The 26,697-nt window shown below is 42.8% G+C and overlaps 1 protein-coding gene across 7 annotated transcripts in view; it reads right to left on the bottom strand.

Annotated features, from left to right (window-relative positions):
• LSM11 (LSM11, U7 small nuclear RNA associated) overlaps positions 1–26,424 on the bottom strand; it is a 110,327-nt gene extending 83,903 nt beyond the window's left edge. For 4 of the 7 annotated variants that reach the window (XR_014056695.1, XR_014056697.1, XM_081500523.1 and 1 more), the window contains exons 1-4: positions 25,965–26,424; positions 21,079–21,218; positions 19,032–19,115; positions 18,363–18,571 (exon numbers count right to left, since the gene is read on the bottom strand). Coding sequence is in view for 5 of the 7 variants with exons in the window: in XM_081500523.1 (XP_081356649.1) it covers positions 18,363–18,571; positions 19,032–19,115; positions 21,079–21,218; positions 25,965–26,409 (878 nt within the window). In the remaining 2 variants the exon portion in view is untranslated. Of the gene's footprint in view, positions 1–1,443; positions 2,091–11,578; positions 11,989–12,471; positions 12,528–13,403; positions 18,572–19,031; positions 19,116–21,078; positions 21,219–25,964 lie in introns of those variants that run through there. The other 3 variants (XM_081500525.1, XM_081500524.1, XM_081500522.1) reach the window with 3 other exon arrangements.
• Positions 26,425–26,697: the final 273 nt, after the last annotated feature.

Here is a 26,697-nt window from a genome sequence, read left to right as displayed (position 1 = left end):
GTGATGACATACAGATTATAGTGCTGTTATAATACTAGTGATTAAATGGAACAAAAATTTTAAAAATTATTTTGAACTGTGTGAGAGGTAGAGAAAGCAATGAGAATATAAAATAGAAACTTTTGTGAAGACTTCTGAAAAGACCTTCTAGTCTCCTTCAAGGACAAGAAAGAGATACAGAACTGGTTTTTTCTTGTCCAAGTTCACTGCAAAATTCACAGCACTTTTCTTCCTTGATACTGAGTATCACTAGTATACTCCTTTCACTTACATTCATGATTAGCATCCATTTTTGGGTTGGAAAAGAGGGAAAGAACAAAGTCTCATTTGACTCCAACAGAACTTCACCCATCAAAGTGATTATTCACTAATATAGGGGTCTGCTTATGTTAAACTTTTCCTTATCTTACTCAAAAATTATGTTCTCAACATACCTCTAAGAGATAAATTGAGCTGGTGCTGGGAGTCAGGTACATATTGGTCCTCATGGATATATATATATTTAAAAAAAGGCCCAGTGGTTCACAAGCTAAGATCCCACTTCGCTAGAACACTGTTTAAGTTTATAATGGACGGAGATTATGGGGGTTCTTTCTGAGGTCTTCCTTTAGGGCCCCAGGCAAGATGATACTTCCTCCATGTATTTAAGCTGCACCCACATCATTGTTTGGGCCATGTTGCTCTTCCCAAAGAATTTAGCATCCATAGAACAATGTGGAAATTTATGAATATTTTAAAGTTTCATCAACATATCATGAAGGTGCTAAAACAGGCTGGAAATACATAAAACATAGCTGTAACCATTTGCAGAGCATGACAGTGTCAGGAAGACATTAGGGAAGAGAAATATCTCTCTCTGTAGTTTTCACCTACCAACATACACACTAACAATAAAATGCACACAAGTTCATATTGGGGTCTGACTGCAAAAAAGAGACTGAACCTGCAAAAAGAATGGCGATGCTAATGACGGCAGCATAATAATGCCATGTCCCATTGTCCTTAACAACTGGTGAAACTGGGAGTGGGAGTTGGTGGGGGAGGGGAGGAAACAAACTCTGAGTTGGCCAAGACCCTCCCGTCCATTTGCCAGAGAGGCCTTCCCTGACGAATTGGTCACAAGAAGCTGCCTCAGTCACTGGCATTACTATCTCCCATCTTCTGGTTGGCCTTTTCCCTAGCACTTTGCATTGGCTAAAGTGGCTGTTTATACTTTGTTTCCTTGTGCTGTATGATATTTGTTTCTCTTCCCTAATAGAATGTGAGTACCATGAGAGCAAGGAACTTGTCTATCTCGTTCATCCCAAGATCTCCAGTGCTGAGAACAGCACCTGGCCCCAGGAGGTGCTCAGCAAATAAATGTTGACTCAACAAACACCCTGAAAGAGCCAACAGATGATACAGGCAATCAACAGTGTTTATAAAGTAGATAGAAAGGACTTAGTACACGATGGTTATTATGGTTTTATTATTATATTGTTGTTAGCCGGAAAAAGACCCTGATGCTGGGAAAGATTGAAGGCAAAAGGAGAAGGAGGGGGCAGAGGATGAGATGGTTAGATGGCATCATCGACTCAGTGGTCATGAATTTGGACAAACTTTGGGAGATAGTGGAGGACAGAGGAGCCTGGCGTGATACAGTCCATGGGGTCACAAACAGTCGGATACAACTTAGTGACTAAACAGCAACAAGCCAAAAAGATCACCTAGTCTCTAGGTGCCAGCATTGTTTCCCAGACCAGTCAAAGGAACTGGTTCCTCTTGCCTCACCCTGATCCTAGAAATAAAACTCAATTCCAAACCTCCAAGCTGCTTCCTACCTATCCTCAGCCATAGCCCCAACATCTCTGTGCCTTTGACAAGCAGGCTTAGTGCTATGATCCATGGTCTCCTTTGAGAATATTGGGTGAAGAACCCCCACAGGCATGGCCTCAACTTTCTTTGTTCACACTGTTTGCTTTGAAGACCTTAACACGGTGCTGAGAAATCAATATCCAAGGACTCCGCCGAAACTGCATGTGTCTCCTGATTCTCCTGGGAGGCTCGGCTCACTCCAAAGCACTGATAAGTCGTGAAGTGCCCAGCTCCATCTGCAAATTAAGCCCTTGTAAGTAATCAAGAAACACCAAGCTTAGGATGCCGTGGATTTTCCATCGTGAGTGTCATTAGATGAAACCAAAGTACACATTACAGGTTTGTGTAATGAACAAGCCTCAAGTCAGGTTTGCCATGATGTGGTTATCAGTCATTGCACATGTTAATTATTTAGGAAGGCACTTTTTACAGTGGGTTTTCATTTAAGTTTAGCCCCTTGATATATGTGGATAAAAATGACTAATCCATTGGACAGTGCTATTGTACTTGTGCTTCTATCACTATCGGGCCTTTTTTCATAATTGGTTTATTAATTATAGCATCTTAATGATCTGTTTAAAATAAATAAACCATTTGCACCATTTCAAAGGTATTTTGTGAGGCTCAGCTGATATTAAAATAGCACAAGCCTTATGTGCTTTTTCTGCAAGTGACCTAATTAGTTAATAAAGTAATTGAATATTAAAAAGGATGTTGCAAGTGATTAAAATTTAAGAGCCTTCAGAATGTTATTAAAGCTATAAATCATACATCACTGTTTTAATTTGCATAGCTACAGAATTACTAATGGTCCCATGTGCACAAGGGGCTTGGCAATTAGTCCTTTAACAAAATGTTGGTGATGCTGAGGTACCAAATTCTTTCAACCTCTTTTGATAGCTAGGTAGAAACCTCTTTTTGCTAGACTAAATATCTAGCTGTTGAAATTGCTTGCTCCTTTTTGACAGGTATAGGCATTCATTCACTGAAGAATGAATTGTCCAAGAATTGCTAGGTGTTGAGTACAAGGGTAAGCAAAACACATCTGGTCCTAATGGCGTTTATATTCTAGAGTTAGTTGGGCAGAGATACTAGTCAAAAACTTCATGTTTAATTACAATAGGTGATAAGGAGTTATGAAGGAAAAGTATAGGATGCTCCAAGGGCATTTTGCTGGTGACATCTGACCTTACCGGCTAGATTAGGGACCAAAGACTTAATTCAGGCAAAGGTCCTGCTGGGAGCTCTTGTTCAAGCAGGAAATCCCTGATGAACCTGCCAGATGCATGTAGGAAGGACTGGCTGAAAATGCTGGTTATTTACTCAACAGCTGTCATTCCTTCCTGGCTATCGGAATCTCAGTTCTGTTTGAGTATAGGGCTAGTACTATGCTCAAGGAAAGCAGGCCAAGGCCTAGGGATAAATGATGAGAAATCTAAACCAATTGCTGTAATCCCATTGCCCTTTGTCTATGATTGGTTTAAGGTAGATGTGTTCTGAGGAACTTGAAGAGACTTTCTGGAAGAAATTTCCACCATGGATAAGGATGTATACAACGAGAACACAACTTTTCCCTATGCTTTTGGATGTTAGCATGAGTAGTGGTGCTACTTGGAGCTATAGCAGCCAAACTGAGACCATGAGGGGAAAAGCAAAACAAACAAAGCCACACACACACATGAACACATTCCCTAAACCTGAGGCCTAATGTTACTGAATTGCTGAACCAACTCTGGAAACTTTGGATGTCTTAATATATGGACGAACACACTTGAGTTGGATATTCTGTTACTTGCTGCTTAAAGTGTCTTAACTGAACCAGAGGGTTCAAAAATGAAGATGATGGAAACTAAAAGACAAGTTAAGAGGCAAATATAACTGTCAGATGAGCAGTGATAAAATGCTGAACATGGTACTGTGCAAAAAGAGAAATGGAAAGTAAAGTCACCCAGGCCAGACATCCTGGAGTGTCAAGTCAAGTGGACCCTAGGAAGCACTACTACAAACAAAGCTAGTGGAGGTGACAGAATTCCAGCTGAGCTATTTCAAATCCTAAAAGATGATGCTATTAAAGTGATGCACTTGATATGCCAGCAAATTTGGAAAACTCAACAACTGGAGTTTTGGAAGTATCGGAAGGTTTTGGAGTATCGGAAATGGTCAGTTTTCATTCCAACCCCCAAAGAATGTTCAAACCACCGTACAATTATTTAGCTCATTTCACATGCTATCAAGGTAATGCTCAAAATCCTTCAAGCTAGGCTTCAACAGTACATGAACCAAGAACTTCCAGATCTACAAGCTGGATTTAGAAAAAGCAGAGGAACCAGAGATCAAATTGCCACATCTGTTGGATCACAGAAAAAGCAAAAGAATTCCAGAAAAACATCTACTTCTGCTTCATTGACTACACTAAAGCCTTCGACTGTGTGGATCACAACAAACTGTGGAAAATTCTTCAAAAGATGGGAATACCAGACCACCTTACCTGCCTCCTGAGGTATGCAGGTCAAGAAGCAACAGTCAGAACTGGACATGGAACAGACTGGTTCAGAATTGGGAAAGGAGTACATCAAGGCTGTATATTGTCACCTTGCTTATTTAACTTAGTTGCAGAATACATCATGAGAAATGGCAGCCTGGATGACTCACAAGCTGGAATCAAGATTGCCATGTGAAATATCAACAACCTCAGATATGCAGGTGATATCACCCTAATGACAGAAAGTGAAGAGGAACTAAAGAACCTCTTGATGAAGGTGAAACAAGAAAGTGAAAAAGCTAACTTAAAACTCAACATTCAAAAAATGAAGATCATGGCGTCTGGTCCCATCACTTCATGGCAAATAGATGGGGAAAAAATGGAAACAGTGACAGATTTTATTTTCTTGGGCTGCAAAATCACTGTGGACAGTGACTGCACCAATGAAATTAAAAGATGCTTGCTCCTTGATAGAAAAACTATCACAAACTATCAAAAACTATGACAAACCTAGACAGTATATTCAAAAGCAGAGACAACACTTTGCCAACAAAGATCCCTCTAGTCAAAGCTTTGGTTTTCCAGTAGCCATGTATGGATGTGACAGTTGGACCATAAGGAAGGCTGAGCACAGAAGAACTGATGCTTTCAAACTGTGGTGCTAGAGAAGACTCCTGAGAGTCCCTTGGATAGCAACGAGATCAAACCAGTCAATCCTAAAGGAAATCAACCTTGAACTGATGCTGAAGCTCCCATACTTTGGCCACCTGATGCGAACAGCTGATTCATTGGAAAAGACCCTGATTATGGGGAAGATTGAGGGCAGGAGGGGAAAGTCAAGACAGAGTATGATATGGTTGGATGGCATCACCGCCTCAATGGACATGAGTTTGAGCAAACTCTGAGAGATAGTGAAAGGCAGGAAAGCTTGGTATGCTGTAGTCCATGAGGTCACAGAGTCAGACATGACTTAGCAACTGTACAATAACAATAAAGAACAGAGCTAAGGCATTGTAGATACAAAATCAACAGAATTTGTCAACTTACTAGTTATCTAAGGTGCCAGGTAACAGTAAATGCCATTCACTGAGTATTTCCTACGTTCCGGGCTCTATTCTTAGCACTTGACATGCAGTGTCTCATGTCTTCATTTCAACAGCTCTATGAATTACTGTTAGTTGTCACTATGCGTGGATCCTGTTTTATGCCTTGACTTTTCAAGTCAATCCCCATAGCCTCTATTACCACCAGTGGGCAAAAGCAAATGACTTGGTTCAGACTCCTTGGGAGAGCTGCTGGCTAGATTGCTCCTTCTCCCATTTTTTGCTTCATAGCACACATAAGGAAATGATAATATTTTAAAGCACACCCTAGGGTAAATGTAGAGGGACTTGGGCATCTCTATGGGGCTTGGCAAAAGCCTTCATTACTCTTTTTATTATATAATTATAAGAAAATAAAATTCAAAATTTAGGGAAGATATTAAATACTGAATTTGTATAAAATTTCTAAAAAATAATCTCTTTAATTTTTAATGAAAATTTTGCATTTGCTTTTTACGAATATAGTTTTTAATATCAGATTTTATGCTTGAAATAGCAATTCCTGATGAAGACTTTAATTCAATCAAGACTTTGTAATCATGGTCTCTTCCAATTCTTGATAGTCATCACTAACAATAAACTTTATTCACACAGGTGATATAGATGAAAGTAAAAAACTTTTTGAAACCCTTCCAAAATTTCTTTACAACACTTGAGTCATATTTAAAGAATCTAACAGTGTTTTTCCTTACATTGACAACCGCACTGTCGAAATTCCCTGAGATTGTGGGAATGAATTTAAAATCTATGGGGACTTTCTCAAAGTATTTTAAAATAATGATAATGCTTTAATTTGTACACCAGTCACGCAAAGTTAGAATGGTTACTAAGCACATCAGTTACCAATAGAAGAAAGAATCCAACATGTGTGAAGACAGAGTCAGCACTGTGCCTGCCAAGAATCCCCTGCCCCCTCCTCACTCCTGTTGAACTTGCAACTGTCTCCACCTTGGCCTGGTGCCGCACTTCCTTCAGGGCCCGCTTCATGTGCAACCTGTGCCCTTGCACGGGGCCCCACACTTAGAAGGACCTTGTGCTTCGTTGAATGCTCTGTGGTCACCATCCTGAAATGAATTTTGAATCTGGAGCCCCACATGTTTATTCATTTTTCACGGAGACCTTCAAGTAATGTAGCTGGTGCTGGCATCTGGGACACCTGGAACACTAAGTCTTTCGGTAGTTAACCTATGCCTTTGTCCTCATGATGGGCAGTAGCAAATGGATACCAATGGCTTTTGAGATGTGAAGTCACTTCCGAGCCGTTGCATTCAGCTCCTTGATGGCGAGCATAACAATCCAGATGTCACTGGGCCTGTCAGATTTGATGTTCACATAGCCATGGGCCACACCTCTGTACCTTTTTCCATTCAGCCACCCTGATGGAGCCGTTGACACTTGTGGCTGGAAGTGACGGCCCACAGGTTCCAAGAACTGAGAAGGCCTCAATTATATGAGTCAAGATGCCATAGCTTACCATTTGGGCAGTCCTGTGCAGAAAGTCCCCAGGCATGTTAATTCCTGGTAAGATCTGTGACCTGACATAGGTCTGCTAGGTCCTTGCTGAAATTTTTTCAAAATGAAGAGTTAGTATTCAGTTTTGAATACTCAGTGCAAGAGAGCCTAGATTTGAAGTGTGATCACTGAGGGTCATATCCTGGAAGGAATAATATGGAAGGTAGATCTGGAAGGAAACATTCAGAATCCTTCTCTGTGCTTCCTCTGCCATGAGAGGGTTTAAAACAGCTTCTCCCAACCATTTTGGAGTTGGAATCTCCATTTGACTCTTGGTTTGGTGTCATAATGTCGGTCTCTATTAAAATGACACATATATATATTAATATTTAAGGGTATATTAATGTGACACACTCTCTCTCTGTCTATATATATATATACATATATATATATATTCATATATAAATATAATTTTCTAAAAATAAATTAAGTTAAAATAGTTGTGAGCCAGTCAGGACAGATGACTCTTAGTCAGCCCAGGGCAGAGCAGCTTCTGCCAAAAAACATTTCATGGAGCAACAGATGTGTTCAGATGAACTCTGGGGATGGGGAGGAGGCGTGAAATGCTTCGCTGAGACAATTGGACTGGGTGAGGGTAGGGAAGAGACCATAAGCCTCAGATGCATCACATGGAATTGCTTTCTGCCCTCAGAAGCAATGAGCACAAAGTAAGCATCAGTCTTAGAACAAGGCCATACAAACGGAATCCTAATAGATCAGTCTTAAGGAAATACTATTTTTACACTATTTCATATAAACATACATACATACAACACTCCCCAGTCACACGATCTTACTGATCCAGCAAAAATCATGCAATGAAAACTTTATAGATGTTTCTGGCATGGAGATGTCTGCTTGCTGTTTACTGAGAGTCTGTGTGTGTGTGTGTACGTGCACATGCAGTCATTCAAAATTGTTCTTGTGGTTAAAGTAGTCAGTGGGTCCACATACAGTGGAGGAAAGCTGATACACTGCATTCCCACTTCTTATATTTTGATTTTCTAATCTAAGTTTTTCCAGTAGTCATGTATGGATGTGCGAGTTGGGCCATTAAGAAGGCTGACTGCAAAAGAATTGATGCTTTTGAACTGTGGTGTCGGAGAAGACTCTTGAGAGTCCCTTGGACTGCAAGATGAAACTAGTCAACCCTAAAGGAAATCAGTCATGAATATTCATTGGAAGGACTGATGCTGAAGCTGAAGCTCCAATACTTTGGCCACCTGATGCGAAGAGCTGACTCATTAAAAAGACCCTGATGCAGGGAAAGATTGAAGGCAGGCGAAGAAGGGAACAACAAGGATGAGATGGTTGGATGGTATCACCAATTCAATGGACATGAGTTTGAGCAAACTCTGGGAGATGGTGAAGGACAGGAAAGCCTGGCGTGCTGCAGTCCACGGGGTCACAAAGAGTCAGACATGACTGAGTGACTGAACAACAACAAATCTAAGTAAGTCTTCTGGCACTTATAAAATGGTCTGGTCCTTTTGCTACTAATTCATGGCTTTCTAAGGATGATGAGAAAGCTACCCTAGTGGGAAGACCCAAATGGCACTGAAGTAACAGGAGTGGTCGCAGCAAGAATCCACAAAGTAATGAAGACACAAGAAAGAAAAAGCTATTCACTTTCCAATCCTTCTATGTCCCTGATAGCTTCATGTTTCCACATGGCTAAAATGTTATGCTCTGCCTTATGGTATATTTGAATTCAGACCTCTATATGAGATAATTTTCCTGGTAGGGCTCATCTCTGGACCTTGGGGCAGGGACTTGGGACTTCACACTCAAAGAACTCACACACAGACTGGGATTCTCTCCCAATGAGGCTATGCTCCCTCTCACAGGTCCAGAGAGGACTGGAAGCTGTCCATCATTCAACCCAAAGTTTACGAATGTACACATTTACAATGCTTTGATATTTCTTCACTTTTTAAATGCACTGGGATCCTCAAATAATAGAAGTGGCCAGGCTCCTTCTCAACCCTGAAGAGGCCCACGTGTGTTGCTGTGTGTCTTTTTATGTGTATTTGTCCTCCAGTGCACATTTTCATAACTGGATTGGATGTAACATGCTCAATTAATTAAGGAATACATTTTTATTATTAGCACCACTACTGGTTACATCTTGATCTCTGTAAGGAACTGGCTGACTGGGGAGATCAGCGTGTACTGGCTCATGACTGGAGGGGAAGAAAGATGTTGTGCAGTCAACACATCTGCTTTGCACATTTGTGCTTTGTTTATCATAAAATGGGTGATAATGATAAGGATGTGTAAGAAGCACAGTGTTAATGATAGTGCCAGTGGAGAGTGTGAACAAAAGCCATGATTTTGAGCAAGAGCTGTATATAAATTAAACCCCAGATTGGTTCAGACTATAGGTTTTATAGTTACACATTTATGGCTATTAGAAAGACTATTAGAAAGACCTTTGGTGCTGAAATTCCTGCAAGAATAATTTCATCACTTCAAGTGTGAAACTCCCTAGTCACTGAGTCCAACTTTTCCCATGGGAGCAATTGCTTTAGAATATTGTTTTTGCTGACATGGCCATTTTATTACAGAACAGTATGTTTATTATGTAAGACATGCAGTTTATATCCATGCATTTACTAACACATGGGAGGATATTGATCATTTGTGGCTCAGGAGGTCTTTGCCTATAATCTGAAGATAAACAGTTTAATTTCAATTACTGCCTATTTATTTTTATGTGTACTTTCAATTTAAGGCAAATTTCCCTAATTTGCATTGATGGTAGTAACACACGGCTTCCTTTTAAGTGTTAGCTAAAAAAGTGAGGCAATGTGTAGAAAAACATCAAATAAATAAAAATACAGTGGTCTGCTTGGGATAATGGAAAAATCATGGAGATGCTCTCAAACGACCCAAGTCTTAGAAACCATGGGCTATGTAATAATAAGGAAGATGTACGTTTTGGGTTAGGATTCTGATAGTGATGATGGCCATACAGTCATCCTGGAGACCAGTGCCACAGTGTAAAGCTGCTGCCTGGGGCCCCAGGAGCGTGCTTTTCCACGTGACACTAATTGACCCACACAGGAGTGAAACCATGACCCTTCCCTCATTAACCACATGCTCAGACCAGCTGAGCTAGCTCCCTCTGGGTCACCGGGGTCGCATGTAGGAAATTACCATTCCAGTGTCCTGTGGTCCTCTGGTAACCCCAACTAATGAATGTCCTGTGGAGCCTAATGTCATTCCTGGGGGAGCACAACACTCTCCTGGGGATGAAGAAGTTGATGATATGCTCAAGTTTTAATCTAGGGAGAAACAACTGAAGAGGTGCTGAGAACTCAGGAAGCCTGGGAACAATCTTTCAAGGTCTGTGTGCTAGAAAAAAAAGGATGACAGCATTGTGCTGCGTCCACTTGTTTGCCTGGTCTCAGGACGTGAAACCCAAGCACAGGGAAGTGAAGAAAGCAGCTAAGCATCACATAGCAAGCTTATCATAGCATAAGTGACATTAAAACTTGCTGTCTGGGCTGAGCACTTTGTCACCAGCTGAACCACCTCCACACTTGGCATTCACAGGGGCACTATAAGATAGGTGGTATTATCCCTATTTTAGAGATGAGGAAACTGAGGTTTAAAAACCACTAGTAAGCATCTATGGAGAAGGCGATGACACCCCACTCCAGTACTCTTGCCTGGAAAATCCCATGGATGGAGGAGCCTGGTAGGCTGCAGTCCATGGGGTCGCGAAGAGTCGGACACGACTGAGAGACTTCACTTTCACTTTTCACTTTCATGCATTGGAGAAGGAAATGGCAACCCACTCCAGTGTTCTTGCCTGGAGAATCCCAGGGACGGGGGAGCCTGGTGGGCTGCCGTCTATGGGGTCGCACAGAGTCGGACACGACTGAAGCGACTTAGCAGCAGCAGCAGCAGTAAGCATCTAAGATAAGGACTCCTTCTAGGATTGTCATATTCTGGAAACTAACACATCATCAAGTTGAAGGGAAATTTTACAAGACAGCTTGCCAATCTTTCTGGGAAGACTATAGGCCTTCAGCTAATCCTTTCCTCATGCTTTAGCACATCCAGAGTGTAGCATTGAGAAAAGTTTTGTTGTTTTGTTTTGTTTTAATAAGATGAATAAGTCAAGACCTGCAGAAAGCATTCTCACCAGGTTTTGGAGAACACTGGAAAGAAAGGGGTGGCAGGCTTTCTACATGCGTTCTGAAGACTTGGGAAAGATCACTAGCTGCCCCACCTGCTTTTTAACAAGACTGTTAGGTTGATACCCCTTCCAGGGCCAAACCAACTGGTGGGTGAAATGAAATACCACATGGCCCTCACTTGGCAGCCACTCTTACCACAGCTGGACTACTGCCCTGGGGGTGCCCACCGCCACAGTCCTTTCTGGGAGCCACAAAGCCCTGTGTACATGTCCACTTTCAGTCAAAGAACTGGGCAAAAGGAACTAGACATGTGAAAAACCAAAAGCTCTAGTTTAACTCAGCTCTCTGGTTTCTGATTAATCTAAGGGGATTAACTCCACTTGTCCTCAAAGCTTCCTTTTCAATGCCTGAGAAATTTGATATGTTTAAGGTACAACTGGCTAGCAACAAACTTAAGAGTCAGAGACACAGACCCCAAATTTGCCATTTATTACCAGGCGAGATGTTGGTAATTTATTTAATATGTTCCAGTTCCCTCACACACATATTGGGAATAAAATCTCCCCCTTGCTGTGGGTTTATCTGAACAAGGTAATGCATATAATAGGTTTGGCACTTGTATATTCCTCTTCACCATAGGCTCCTGGGAAATTATTCCTTGATGGAGAGAGAAGAAGGTCTTTTGAAGGTCTTGATGTGAAGTGCTGGGAGACTTATCAGCACTTTCCACCTATTTATCCTGCTCCCAGTGCCCAGCCTAAACCACCACACTTTTCTGTGTCTATTAGAAATTTTCCTTGCTTGCAGCCTTGGTCTGGAGGTTTTATTCTGGTTGTGGAATCACAAGAGAAATGCAACCTCTGTCATAAAGGAGCATCAGGCATTAACACTGGGAGAAAGTGAATTGTTTCCAAAAGCGAGACAGTAGCTGAAAAATAGGGGAATCAAGTCAGTTTTCCTGAAGTAATCTACCGCCAGCAGGCGGGAAGGGGCCAGGTGGAGTTGACAGCATTCTGAGAAGCAATGAGGAACTCCACCATGTGAGAATATCAACAGACTCCCTAAAATAGTGGACACTCTGCCGTTTCTCTCTTCCTCAGGCACTTTCATTGGCTCATGGCTGCCGTCAGGCTTCCTTAGCTTCACATTATGGAAATTCAGCAGTGGTAAGAGACGGTTATATTGCCACTTGGGTTGATTACAGTTTGCTTTTTCTTGATTATCTCGGTTCAGACTGGTGAGTGTTTAACAATAAATGGCAGCAGTAACTGGAGATCCGGAGCCTCAGGTCCTTCTGGGACTCTACACTTAAGCAGTTCTCTTTAAGCTACTGCCATCTAGTGGTAACTGAGCAGACTGAACTATCCTTCACTTCTATCCAAGGAGAAAACGGGGCTGGACAAAGCACTTGTTTTCTTTTTGCCACTCCTATTCAGAAAGCAAAAGAGTAACAGACGATAAATCTCATTGCACTGGCCTCCACCCCCTGCCAATATTTAACCATCACTGTACATTTTGTATGTCAAGCTAGCAGACTCTTTTGACTTTATTTTGATTAATGAGGACATTTTTATTTAATCACAAGTCTTTGAGATGTAAAACAAACAAGCAAGAGCCAGAACTGGAACACGTGGGTCTTGCCTCTCTTTTCCCCACTGTGATGGCTGCAAACTTCCTGTGTGCCAACTGTGCCCAACTTAAGGTATCCTCTGAAAGTAGGGAATTGGGTCTTGACAGTTAACTTGAGGATCCCCCCTCTAAGAATCAATGTCATTTTTGTTTGTCCATCTTATTCGGGTGATTCAGGGCTAGAAGCACACAGAGGATGTCAAGTAATCAATGTAGCAAATCTCTGGGCAGATCAACTTCCTGTATGTGCACAGAGGAGCCGGTGGCAAATTCAAATATTCCTGGAAGTGAGTCAATCAGCGAGATATGGTAAAATCCTCCAAGGGGAGCCGAGTCAATGGTGATCTCCGCAGGTTGTGAAGAGAGTGGATTAACACCAGTGAGCTATTAGGCAGGATAAATTCACAGGGCAATGACCATTGCTTGGGGCTTAGAGGAGAGAATTCACAAACACAGGCCAAGTTCCTTTTCTAAGTGTGAACTTCAAACAAACTTGGAGGATAATGATCTAGATATGTGTGCTTTACTAAAGAAAAGGCACAAGGTTACAACAATGAGACTGTAGAAGGCTTGTGACGTGTTAACTTTCTAGATGGGTGTCTTCATGGGTAACAGACTCCCCTGCCGCCTCCTCTCCACCCAACCCTCCTCAATTAGCAGAGACAAAGCAGGCAGTTTATTAAGACAATCATATTTATTACAGTTTCCAGACTCCCATCAGACAAATACCGAAAGCAGAACATTGCAAACTGATATTACTAGCAGCAACCCTCCATACACAGGAAGGGTTTAGGTGAATTTAACAATGAGGAGTAATTTCAAGATAAAATTAAAAGTCATGGTTTTTCTTGTAGCAGCTGGTATATGAAGAGTGAAACTATTAATACACAGAGTCATCCAGGTTTAGCCTTGTCTAAAAAACAAGGTAATAAGTCACGGTGCGGAGGGGTTTCCCCAGGGCTGCCAAATAGGAGGCTAATGCCTTTAGATGTCAGGATGGAATAAGCAAATCACTTTTCAAAACATCGCTTACTATCTGCTTTACTGTCAGGACAACAGAAAAAGAACTGGACAGCTGCCCTAGAGCTTAGCTCACACATAATTCAGCCAGTCATTGTTTCAGTAACACCCCTAAATTTTTTAAAAAAACATTTTCCCCCTACAGCTCTAAAAACATAACATCAGACATTTGCTCCAAAGGATTAAAAATCAAAAGCAATTGCAATGTACTGGGAATAGCTTTTATAGCTTTCCTGTGGGACAGTTCCTATCTCTTCAGAGAATGTTTCTAAAGAAGCACAAGCTCTGGTAGGTTATCAAACTACTTTTTATTCTAAATAAATAAAAGACCAACTGAAGGTCTCAGGTGTACTTCTTCTTTTCCTGCTAGATCTCCAAACCATCCAAAGCCATGTCTTGACAGACAGCTTTCATTTTTATTAGAGGAGTGCAAGAGAACTTACAAACATTTGAAACACACTCAAAACACCACGAGTAAGGAGGCCCAACCCTTCCTAAAAGCCCAGGAAATGATGGAGGAACCCCAAAGGCTTATCTTAAATCCATCAACTCAATTTGCCAGGAAGTAATGACAGACCACCCACCTTTGCAACACAGGCCTAGATGAGATTTTCTTTCTTCACAAACACTAAGAAAAGCCTTCTGGGAGTTGTTACCCAGAAACACACAAGCTTATGAACAGAAGCTACTGAAAAGGGGTTGACTGCATTCTATACCTGGCACAGGAAAAGTAAAATTCAAACAACTGCAAACCATTCTGTTTATACAATGACACTCTTAGATGAATCTTGGTCTTCCCACAGCAACCATTTCATTCATAAAAATACATAAAGGGGCAGCACCAGTGATAGCTAGCTGTCTTTGAATAATTTAAATTTGTTCCTAAAGGCAAAAATAAGAGAAAATTTTAAAAAGTAATTTACAGAACAGATTCTATTTCATGATTTTGTCCATGTCTGCTGCTATGAAAATAGTACAAATAGAAATACAAATATCCATTCTGCATCAAGTTAGGTTCTTTCTCAAGGGGTACAAACAGTACACCTAGGTTTGTGTAAGGCTTCTGAGGCTGGGGCTGATAATCTCTAAAGGTACTCCTGGACCTTTTCACCATGAGGATAGGTAACGCCCTTCTTCATTCACTAATGACACTAGCAAGGATTCTTATGCACCTTGACTTTAATGCTAACAGTTTCTAGGTTTTCTGACTTGACACGCACCATGCAGAGGGAGGAATCAACTGGTCCAAGGCCACCTGCCACTGACAACTCTAGCTAACCATCTCACAAACAGCCCACCTCTATCATAACTGTTCTCTGAAAGAAAGCAGAAATAGTTCCTAAATACCAGCACAAACAACCTAAAGTGCAGCCTCTCCTAGTGGTGAAGCGGTAGAACAACCTCTGTGTACAAATACTGGCCCAGGAAATTGTCCTGGGGGTGAAGCCACACCTTTCATCTCTCAGTCCCTAGTTACTTTCTAACAAACCTGGATATCCCTGAGAAGACCTCAACAACTTCATAGGTCTGCCCTGAAAACAGGCTCCCTTGTCTAGAGATTACTCTGAAGAACTTCAGTCCAATGTTAAAAAAAAATAAGAACTAGAGTCGCAATCTCAAATCCCTGGAGAATAGCAGAAGCCAGTTGTGGTGTATTTCGGCTGTTTAGGGCCCCCTTGGCGAGCTGATGGGGGACCTCCAGAAACCTACCGTTCTGGCTGTTACATCCCCTTTTTCTTTCCTTGCCTTCTCCTGAGGAAGACTTCAGTTATTTACATAGCAATTTGTTAAAATGTCCTAGATGATCACATTTTTGAGCAGCATATACATTTTTAGAATATATTTTTCCTTCGTTTTGAAAAATTTCTCCAATAATAAAGAAAAGGCAATAATTTTAAAAATTTACTTCTCTAAAATAATGATTATCATGCTTTGTACAAAACATCACATTTACTAGACAGTACTCATCCCAGAATCACTGTCCAAACCAATAAATGCGGGAATATGGGCACGTAAGACAGATCGCACACAGTTTCGAAACAATTTTTAGAGCCAGAATTGTTAAGTTGGGCAGAAGAGCAGTAAATCAATTGTTATATGGATACATGAAAATCATATGCAAGCAAGGAAATGAGCATGTGTTTAAAATAAGTCAGGTTAATCAGGCACTACAATGAATGGAAATTGACTATATTCCATTTGATTCCAAATTTCTCCTTTATTGTGAAAATCCAGTAACTATTACAGCTTCCAGCTGAGGGACAAGACAGACAGACAGATGGGGACAGCCAAACAGGAGAGACCAGTAAAGGTGGGGTGCCTGATGATTAACAAGATGACTGATTTTAGAATATACTATTTAACAAGACTCAGACTGGCAGTGTCCAAAGATAATTGTTCACTTGCATGTGTAGCCTAGAACCTCTCTAAATGTTTAGTGCATCTCATCTGGTTCTAAAGAGTATATTTAAAACCCATTTTGAAACAAAATCAAATAAAACAACTTCCACAGATTCCCTTTCAGGGATGTGCTGTTTTTAGATTCACATCCTTCCTTCAGTGCTGGCATATAAACCCCCTCAAAAGTGCAGGGGAATTCCCTCTCATCACGATCAGAAAAGGGTGGAGGCTGGGATGTGGGAGAGTAGCACAAAAATTGTTACTTTTCTTTCACTAAAGATATTCTTCTGAGAATTTCCACTGTCCCTTAGGAGAAAGGAATGAAACATGGGAAGTAGTTCCTGAAGATATCACTGCCTTCTGATGACAAGAAGATCATAACTGTTAACACCTACAGAGATTACGTTCTTATATTATATAGCACCTACTTTGCTCATGAGACAGTGAACTTCTAGCAAGCTATGACACAGTGAGTAAAAATTACTCATGGCACTTACATATGTTAAAAGACTTTAAAATGCTTTCCCCAGATTCTTTTCCTCAGTGTCCCTGTGAGGTAGGTGTCTGGTGGGGAAAACCTGAGGCACAGAGGGGTTAGTCTGCTCTCCTCTCACTCCATGAAGAGCCAGAGGCCCAGCCAGACGAAGGACCAGGAGTCTCAGCCCAACTCTCTGAGCGTGACTCACCTGCTTCTCAGAAGGCTCATTTAAGTTACACAACAAATACAGCAGAGGAAGTTTTTCTTTTCAAACATTTTAACTAGTGAGCTATTTCTCATTCTCACTTTGAATGTAAGATATCTAAAATAAAACCTAACATAAACTAACAAAACAAAAGGTCAATATTGCCTAACAGTCTGTGTCGAGATATAGCCTATTTTGCACTGGTGACTGAAAAAGCATATGATTCAAGTAGAAATAGTAGCAGGTGGTCTGGTGTTCGGTTACTCAAGCCAGGCTGAGTAATGCATCCCTTAGAGATGCCACTGTTGTACTTTGTGAGAATCTCTTTGGCCTGACACAAGGGAATAAAACTCCACCCCGGTTTCATTGAAAACCATCCTGAAAAACACTCGAGACAGGGCCAGCCCTGCCCAGAAAGGGTACTCTCAGCCACATGATGTGTGTGCATGCTTGAGTTCATGCAGAACTCTTTGCAGCCAGTCATGAAAGTCACAGCCTCCTGCTATACAGCTCACAGGACAGGTCACACTATACACAGCGGGGCAATACGCAGGTACATGCACTAGCACCATGCCACAAATGAAAGAAGAGAAGGACAAGAGCATCTTACAGTCCCACCTGGTACACCATCTGCAAAAACTCCCTCTGGCAAGAGGAAAACCAATGCAAGGTCCCCTATTTCTTCCCATAACATGAAGAGGGATGAAGACACAGCATTCACTGGAGCATGCCACCCACCTAGATTTCACTCTTACATAAATGCGTAGCCTTCTTGTATCTTACAGATATCAAGAGATAGCAAAGTACATTCCTCCATCAAGAGAGAGTGGTGTAGAGCGAAACTTAAAGGTCAGTTACAAGGTGCGGATGCAGGGCTTAGGGCAATTTATACTGCTACTCTTAGATACAAGTTCATGAGTACTCAGGGCACTAGCTTCTAGAAACGAGATCATTCTTCTTGAGGAGGCTTTTTCCTTCACCATGCTATAGTGTCTGTGGAGTCAATTCAATCCATACTATGCTCCCCAATTCAAGATCTTATATTTGGTTTGAGTGTATGCAGTAGACCATGATACCAAATCAGATGCACACCCCATGCTCTGTACAGCTCTCGCTGTGATATTAATGCAAACACCCGCCACCCTCTCAAGCCCTGTTTTCCCTTCAGGACCTCATCTCCCAGAGGGCCTGAGCCTGGCTCCATGCTCTGCACATGCCGGACCAGAGGGAACACTCCAGCTCAGAGTTACACTGGGATACTAGGATACAGCATAGCAGCAATTCATGCATTGTATTTCTAAAACCAAAGCTCAAGTGAGGTTGAGAAAGTCACTGTGCAAGATGAACCAGCAGGACGTTCTCGCCTCGAATGAAAATCTGATTTATATGTCGAGTGAAAACCTGCTGGTAATCCACTTTGGGCTTTCTTTTTTTCTTACGGGACTGGCCCCTGGAAAGGGTGGTAGCCCTAGAAAAGGTACCCCCCGCACTGGACCCTTCTGTCCGTGTAGTCCTCCCTGACAGCTCTGACCTGGACTCCTCCCTTGCAGACGCCTGCAGGGAAGAAGGGACGGAGCGGGAACGCCTGCGTGAACTCCGGTCGGTGTCTCCTCTTCCCCACACCGAAGCCACCTTCCATGTGGATGTCTGGGAGTATCTGGAGAGAGTGGAGTCTTCAACTGCAGACTTAGAATCTGTTTCCTTCTTGGAGGAATCTTGCAGTTTTAGTCGATCAAAGAGCTGCAAGGAAAGCAATGACAAGTATTAGCCTTCTCTACAGTTTTCAACATCTCTTTTTCTCGATATACAAAAGACTAGATTCCTTAATCATGCTCTGTAGACTATTTGCTTCGCAATTTTAAAAAAGTTAGTAACAAATTTTCTATTTCTAGCCATAACTCAGATAAATCAGTAAGTATGTCAAGAGAAAAGGTACCCACTTTTTCTATGGTATAAAACTGAAAGACATTCAGACCTGACAAGGTAACTTATTGCTCAAACAATATGAGAGTAAGAAATACAGACTCATTTTTCACTCACTGGATGCATGAGAAGAGACTAATGAAGATCTTGGTCCAAGAATGCCTGGTTGACAGCAATAGGGCTTTACTGCTGGGAAACCCTGGTCCCTAGGCTCAGTGATCTTAATTTCTAAGCTTGAAAGCACACTGGGTATTCAAAGTCAGGGGAAACTGCTTACCCTGGTGAGAGTCAATGAAGAATCCCGTTCATATGCTTTGCCTAGAACAGGTTTTCGGTAGGTCTCATCCACATCAGTAAGTGCCTAGAGAAAAAGAGACCAAAGGAAGGGAAAATATGGTATCATTCAAAATATTATTTTTATAGCTTTCAGGAAAAAATTTAAAAGGCAGAATACCATCTAATTATACCAGACTAAACTTAACAGGTGACTCAGCTCTTGGGCAGGAACAAATGGTAATACATGGTCCCCTCTGAATAGGAACGCCAAGCTGTTACAACCATATAAGATGGGGTTCTCCTATGGTAAGGTGCTATTGCAAATGCAGGGTAGAGGCTCTTAAATTTCAGGGAGCATGAATAATCTAGGAAGCTCATTAACATATTAATGACCAGAGATGTATTAACACCACAGGCATTAGTTTCTGCAAAACTCCTCCTGTGAATAATGTGGCAAAATATAAAACTAAGGCTATTCTCCAAGATATTCTGATTCTGTACATCTGGGATGAAGCCCAGGAACTTTCTGTTTTAACCAGAAACCCCATGATTCTGATGCAGGACAGCTTCAGACCACACCTTAAGAAACATTACTGCTGATTTTCCCTTTTCGGTCTCTCTGCCTTATGACAGCAATGAAGAGACTAACTAGGGTAACACACAGAAATGCCGGTGAATTCTTGTTGATGAGACATCAACCTTACAGGACAGCCGTTAGGATCAAATGAGATCATGTATGAGAAATTACTTTGAAAAGTGTGAATCATCTTACAAACATAAGCTGACAGTATTGTTATTGCCACCACTGTCAAATATATTCTCTTAAATCTTTCCCTTCAAAGGCAAACTTACAATTTTTAATAAAACATTTTTTCCCCTACATTTTAGAAATGAGAAAACTGAGGCTCAGAGAAATTACTTTGCCTCAAGTTACACAGCTACCAAATGTTAAGCTAGGATTCGAATCCAAGTATTATGACTCCATACAGTTTAAAATACGGTCTCAGAAGCCAGAAAAGATAAAGTTACAGTCCCTTTCACTTACTAAGAGTGTGATTTGGGACCAACCTTCCAAAATCACTAGCCTCAGTTACTTCATTTGTGAAATAAAACAGTGATAGACTTACAGCTCATTTACTGAGTTGTTATATATAAAGTCCTTTGTACAGGATCTGGCATATAGCAAGTGCTTAATAAGTATTGGCAACTATTACTATAATCAAGGGGAATGCACAGATGAAGATAAAGCACAAAGAGAAGAAAAACTGGCAATGGAAGATCATATGGAAAGAAACACTAGAAAGCCCTGGTGGCTCCTGTTTTAACTGTCTCATATCATGATTGTGCTCTGTGTCCTTTTTCTCTTCCAAATGTCTAGTAAATAGACAGCAAGCCTCCAGAAGACTGCGGGCGCATGGTACACTCCTCCACAAGCAAACACCGTGCAAAGTGTCTGGCTTATTAATGTGTCTGCTTCCCCTCTATCCTCATCTATCTTTCCAAAAGTTACAGTTTAAGTTCCTTCCTGAAATTTCTGTACCTAGCAATGTGCCCAGCCAAAATAGGAAGTCAATAAATACTTTCAAATGAATGAAAAATAACTGGTAAGAAATCAATATAAAATTACTAAAAGATGAAATAAGTAATTATTCCTTAAGGCTAGATTTCCCAACCCTGGCACTAATAACATTCTGGACCAGATAATTCTCTGTTGTTGGCAGGATATTCTGTGGATTGTAGCGTGCGCAGCAGCAGCCCTAGCTTCTACCCACTAGATGCCAGTGGTACTCCGTCCCACAGTGTGACAATCAAAAACTGACATTGCCAAATGTCCCTGGGAAAGAGGCATAGGTAAAATCATCCCAGGTGAAAGCCATTGCCTTTAGGGAAAACAATAAAAAGAACTTTTCTGTTGTTGTCAAGAGAGTTCAAAGATTCTAGAGCTTCCGGGAAGGTATTCTGGAGGTTTCACTGAATAAAGTCCTTGAGATATATAAAAGATTTAATCCTTAGGAGGTGCTCCAGTTCCTTGAGGAAGGCTTAATTACCATATTCCAGAACTTGTCAAATGCAACGAGGAAGCCTGTACAGACGCCCCGAAGTCCCTTGAAAGTGCGGATGTGAACATTCACCTTCACCCCCTCCCGGATACAACGATGGAGTTCACCCAGAGGGCTGCCTTCGTGCACTGAAACAAGAAGAACCGTCAGCACAGAATGAATACCTGCTCTCATTCCCAGAATTAACAACCGACACCACCCAACCATCTCCAGCAACACAAGGCAACATGGTATGGCACTGCAAACCACTGGCACACCACAGGAGAAGCAAGGCCCAGCAGGCAGCATGGCAAGTGTAGGCAATGTACACTGAAATGAGACAAGATTCCCCAGAACATGGATAAACCCCCTGGGTGGCTACCATCCAAATGTTTCACTACCTCCATAACCTATTTCTATGATGTCTCTGATTTAAGAGGCAGCATCATTTAAAAACTTTTGGGGGCAAAAAACACTATACTAAATGTGCACAACAGCAGCTAGGTTCTTCTCAGTTCTCTGCCTTGTATAACAACCTTTTTCAGGATAAATCTCATGAACTGGATATCCAGCTTGAGCCTTTCAAAGAACCAAGAACTTTGGTCACAGGTTTAAAGGAAGTGAACCGTGTGACTCATCCGCCCTGAAACACATGCAATCATCTTAGAGAGAATGGCTTTTTGGCCCCCTCGGTCTGAGCTACATCACACAGGAGCTCGTGCTCTCGGGCCACTAGTGATTCAGTGAACATCATCTTCACATGAGGAGGGAGAGGCTTGGTTGTATTCCAGGCCTCACTGGTGTAAAGGCACCTGCTGAGTAGCTGACTCCTATGAAATTGCTGATAAGCATCATATGAAAAGAGGAGTATGACAATTCATGTGAAGAATGCTGGGACTATAAACTGCAGCCTTTATTATGATGGATTCTTTTTTTTTTTCAGAGCTTGAAAGTAAGGCTGAGTTTTATTTTTATTATTTCATGTTAATTTAGCCATCACAGTACGGTGACTGTACTACATAAAACCTCCCTAAAGAAAACTGCACATGTATGCATACACACACACACACTCACATTTACACAATCTCACTCTTCCCCTCAAGTTTGAAAGGCACAGTTCTTTGGAAGTTATTGTCATTGATAGCAAACAAACAAAAAAATCTGTCTTATTTTTAGTATAAGCATAAAAGAGAACAAGTGTCTTGCACTTCAATTTGGATACCTAAGGTGGTTACTCTTAACCTCCTTACCCCTCACTCATGGACTGGCTTATAAATGATGGCAGGGATAAGTTAATAGAAGAAGATACTGTTGGATTAAGTGACTTTGTAGATGAGAAATAGGAGCTTGTCAGATTGAAGATTCAGCAAGAAGGCAGAGTGACAGAAACAGTGGCCTTGGAAAGGAACGTGAAAACCTTGGCCTGATCTTCACCATCCATCCCTCCTCCAGCCATATTTTAAAATTCTCTGAACCTCTGACATACTAAGGTATGTGTATATACACATATCTGGATATGTGTTATAGATGGTGTCAAATCAAGCACTGTAAACAACATTTAGGTCATTATAACTAGTTGTGTGAACTTGGTGAGTAACTTTTTCTCTACAAGTCCAAGTTTCCCCATTCATAAGATGAGGTTAGACTAGGTAACTTCTAGTTTCATGTAATGAATAAGTTCCTATAATTAAATTTCTTAGAAACTGGTCACAATGCCTAGATTACTCTACTTGCCTTCCACATTCACTCCTTTTTCTCATCTTACACACATATGTTCCACAAAGGCTAGAAAGGCCACTCTTTTTCTAACTTGGAAGAAAACAGGGGCATTACTCCCCACACACCCCCAAATCAGGGAGAAAGGACAAGCATGTACCTTAACAAAAATCTCTTATTCTAATTAACCAAACGGCAAACTCAGGTTTTCAACCTTCATATCTGTACCTTTATTTTGATTTTTTTTTTCTTCCAAAGATTTAACAAGGTATAATTCCAAGGAATATTTCTCTCATGTGATCAAAAATACAACACTGGCACCACCTATCAGAGCAAAATCCCAAGAGATAAAAAAGTTCCACATTCAGAATCACAAGGCACATTCTGAATCTCTTCTCAGCAGTATTTGTGACAAACCCCAAAAGGATATGAGCCAGGCTTCTAAAACCATATCTATGCCTTATCTTTGAAAAAGTTATTCTTCCAAATCCTACTTTCCATTGCCATTACCCTTGGGCCACAGCCTTCCAAATCCAGGTCATTTTTAACCCCACTCTTTTATTTTTCCCTGCTTATAGCCAATACTAAGTCCAGACAAGAGATTCTCAATAACTAAGACCTGACCTTTCTTTTCTGTTTCCACAACCAACAATACAGTCCAGAGCCTCATCATACTATTGGTTCACTTCAAGAGTCTCCAAGCTCCCCTCCTTCACATCAACAACAGCACCATCATCACTGTCACCAATATTATCACCAATTACTGAGCCCTCAGTTATGGGCCAGACCCTGTGGTAAGTTTAATTTTACACGTTATTTTTTTTTTTGCCACGCAGCATGTGGGATCTTAGTTCCCTGATCAGGGTTTGAACCTGCATCCCCTGCATTGGAAGTGCAGCGTCTTAACCACTAGATCACCGGGGAACTCCTTGATTTGTATCTTGATTGTGGTGATGGAATTCACAACCTTTTTACTCACCTGAGGAGTGAATTTTGCTGTATGTAATTTAGCATATATTACATGCTTATTTAGCATATATTACATGCTCAACAGTCTTATTTTTTAATAATTACTGTTATCGTCAAGCGGGAGAAGGCAATGGCACCCCACTCTAGTACTCTTGCCTGGAGAATCCCATGGATGGAGGAGCCTGGTGGGCTGCAGTCCATGGGGTCACTAAGAGTCGGCCACGACTGAGCGACTTCACTTGCACTTTTCCCTTTCATGCCTTGGAGAAGGAAATGGCAACCCACTCCAGTGTTCTTGCCTGGGGAATCCCAGGGACGGGGGAGCCTGGTGGGCTGCCGTCTATGGGGTCGCACAGAGTCGGACACGACTGAAGTGATTTAGCAACAGCAGCAGTTATCGTCAAGCATGCCCTTCCTTAACCTCAAGACCTAAAGCTGACTTCTATATGAATTTTTTTTTGGAAAAAATCTAATCCTCACCCCTGGTTCTATACTTTTTTTTGCTTCCTGAAGTTCATCAATTTTTTGTGATATCTACTCATCCAGTACTCTTGCCTGGAAAATCCCACGGACGGAGGGGCCTGGTGGGCTGCCGTCTATGGGGTCGCACAGAGTCGGACACGACTGAAGCGACTTAGCAGCAGCAACTCATCTCTACCATGTACACCCAACTGTTTCCAGTGGTGGGATTAAAATTTTCAGTGCCTAGAGCACATTTTGAGACTTTGATTCCAGGCATACATTTAATTGTGGGAAGTCGATAAAGCTGGCTTTCACACTCTTTCATCCTAATAATATGGTAAAGTGCTCCACCGGTAAAGCCAAAACCACTCACCACATAGAAATAGTTCTTTTGTGTTGAAAATCTCGACAGCAAAGCAATAATTGGCAAAATGGAAATAAATGTTACAATCTGAGACTTGGAGGGCATTTCAAAGATCTGATGGTGGCAAAAACTATGGGCAAAATAAGCTCCCCCAAACTGCTCTTAATTTAGGCACATGCATAATCTGTGTCACCACTGGGCAAGCAAACTGGAGTAAAGCCTAGCTTAGGCAGTGATGCTCTGGCACTGTATCACAAAGGCACCCCTAACAGCACTCAGCTTTTCAGGATGTTGCTCTCTTAACACACTTCTAGGAAAGAAACAAAATATTCCTTTACTTAGCAAAACCCACCACTCCAATGGCAGTGATTTAATAATGCCACAACTTAGCTATCAGGATACAGATGCTCTGAATGGCTAAGTAGGTCATTGTGTTCATGGGGCAGATGTCAGAACTGCTTGCCAGATGACAAAGATATGACCCTGGGCTGTTTCTATTCCATTTATACAAGACCTAACTCACACGTTAGCAATCTCTGCTATTTACAGCTTTACTCGAAGGAACTATTAGGAGGCTGCAAGAAATCCCCTTGTGACATTTACACCTTTAGAACTCAAAATAACCTGTGCATATGGTAATAGGAGCCTGACAGACAAGAGTCCCTGCACTCAGCCAAGCAGAGAGGCTGTAAAAGTGTCTGCCCTTTAGTGGCCTTCTGCGCCTGCTGCATTCCAGTGAACATATGTATGTCAAGACCCTGCAGCCCTTTCTGCTTACAGCACTGAGAACGAGCTGTCACTTAATGTGCAGAGGTCATGAGATTATGTCCCCTGTGCTATCTGAACAACTTCCTCATACTGCGTCCCATCACCCACAAATCTCACTGACCAAACCACTCTCCCTTCCCTAATATTGGCTGTGCCCTCCCTTCTCTCACCATGCTTGGCCCAAAGACTTCATCACCTCTGCAAACCCTCCCCATGATGTCCCGTTTCCAGGCTCACCACCTCTGCAGAATCCCCCGGCCACCCCCCACCCCCCAATCACTCCTGCAAATCGATTTCAGCAGGCTCCTCATCACCTCTGTGGCCACTTTTGTGGCCCCCATCACCTTTACTTACGCATGTTACCCAAGCAAACCCTACCCGTGGCTACTTTTTACCTCTACAGCCTTGCCACTCTTCCCTCACTGCCCATAGAGACCCTGAATTCCTCAAGCTGACCCTCCCCACGGTCGTTGGTTATCTCTTCAGCCTTCACCAAGACCCTCCCCCTGATACACACAGGTCCGTGCCAAGCGGCTGTCACCCGGCACACGCCCGCAGGGCCGCCGCCTTCCGGACAGCCGGCCCGGCCCCCGCCCCGCCCGCCCGCGGGACTCACAGGGCATTCTCGTGAGCACGTTGCGCGGCGCCTTCCTGCTCCGACCCGGACCCCGCCGCCGCGCCTCAGCGGCCTCGTCCCCTTCCTCTTTGGCCACCATGAGGCGGCGGAGGCGCTGGATGCGCTCGGGGTCCGGGGCGGGGGCGTCCTGGCGGCGGCGGGTCCTGCCCGACGGCCCGGCGGCCGCAGCGGGGCCCCCTGAGCCAGCGGCCGCGCCCCGCGCCCGCCCGCGCCCGCCGCTCCGTAAGCCGGTCCTGAGGAAGCTCTCGTACTCGGCCACGTTGTTGAAGCAGGGCGCGTTGGGGTAGGGAATGGGAGGCAGGCGGGGCGCATACAGGGCCAGCAGCGGGTCGAAGCTGTCAGAGCTGACATCCAGCCGCGGGCTGGGCGGGCGCGCGGGGCTCCCGGCGCGAGCCGACCTCGCCCCCCGCTCCCGCTCCTCCATGTTTGAAAGGCCCGCAAGCCGAGGCCGATGGGAAGAAGGAGCGGGGCCGCCAGAGGGCGTCACTGCGCAGCCGCGGCGCGGGGGTCTCACTGCGCCGGGGCGGCCGCCAGGGGGCAGCGTCTGCCTGCGCTCTACGCCGCCGGGGGCGTGGTGAGCGGCAGCTATTCGCCCGAGCCTCGCAGCGCATCAGCGCTCGGGGGAAGAGGTTCATTTGCGTTAACGCAGCGTTTTCCCGTCAATACCATTATCACTTTAGGTGTTTGCTGATAGTCCAGATTCCCTGGGGAT

This window comes from Giraffa tippelskirchi, chromosome 6, assembly GCF_054371585.1.
Source record: "Giraffa tippelskirchi isolate mGirTip1 chromosome 6, T2T-mGirTip1v1.2.pri, whole genome shotgun sequence".
NCBI classification, from domain to species: Eukaryota; Metazoa; Chordata; class Mammalia; order Artiodactyla; family Giraffidae; genus Giraffa; species Giraffa tippelskirchi.
The sequence above is the reverse complement of the archived record's forward strand: the minus strand, read 5'-3'. Positions and strand labels throughout refer to the sequence as shown.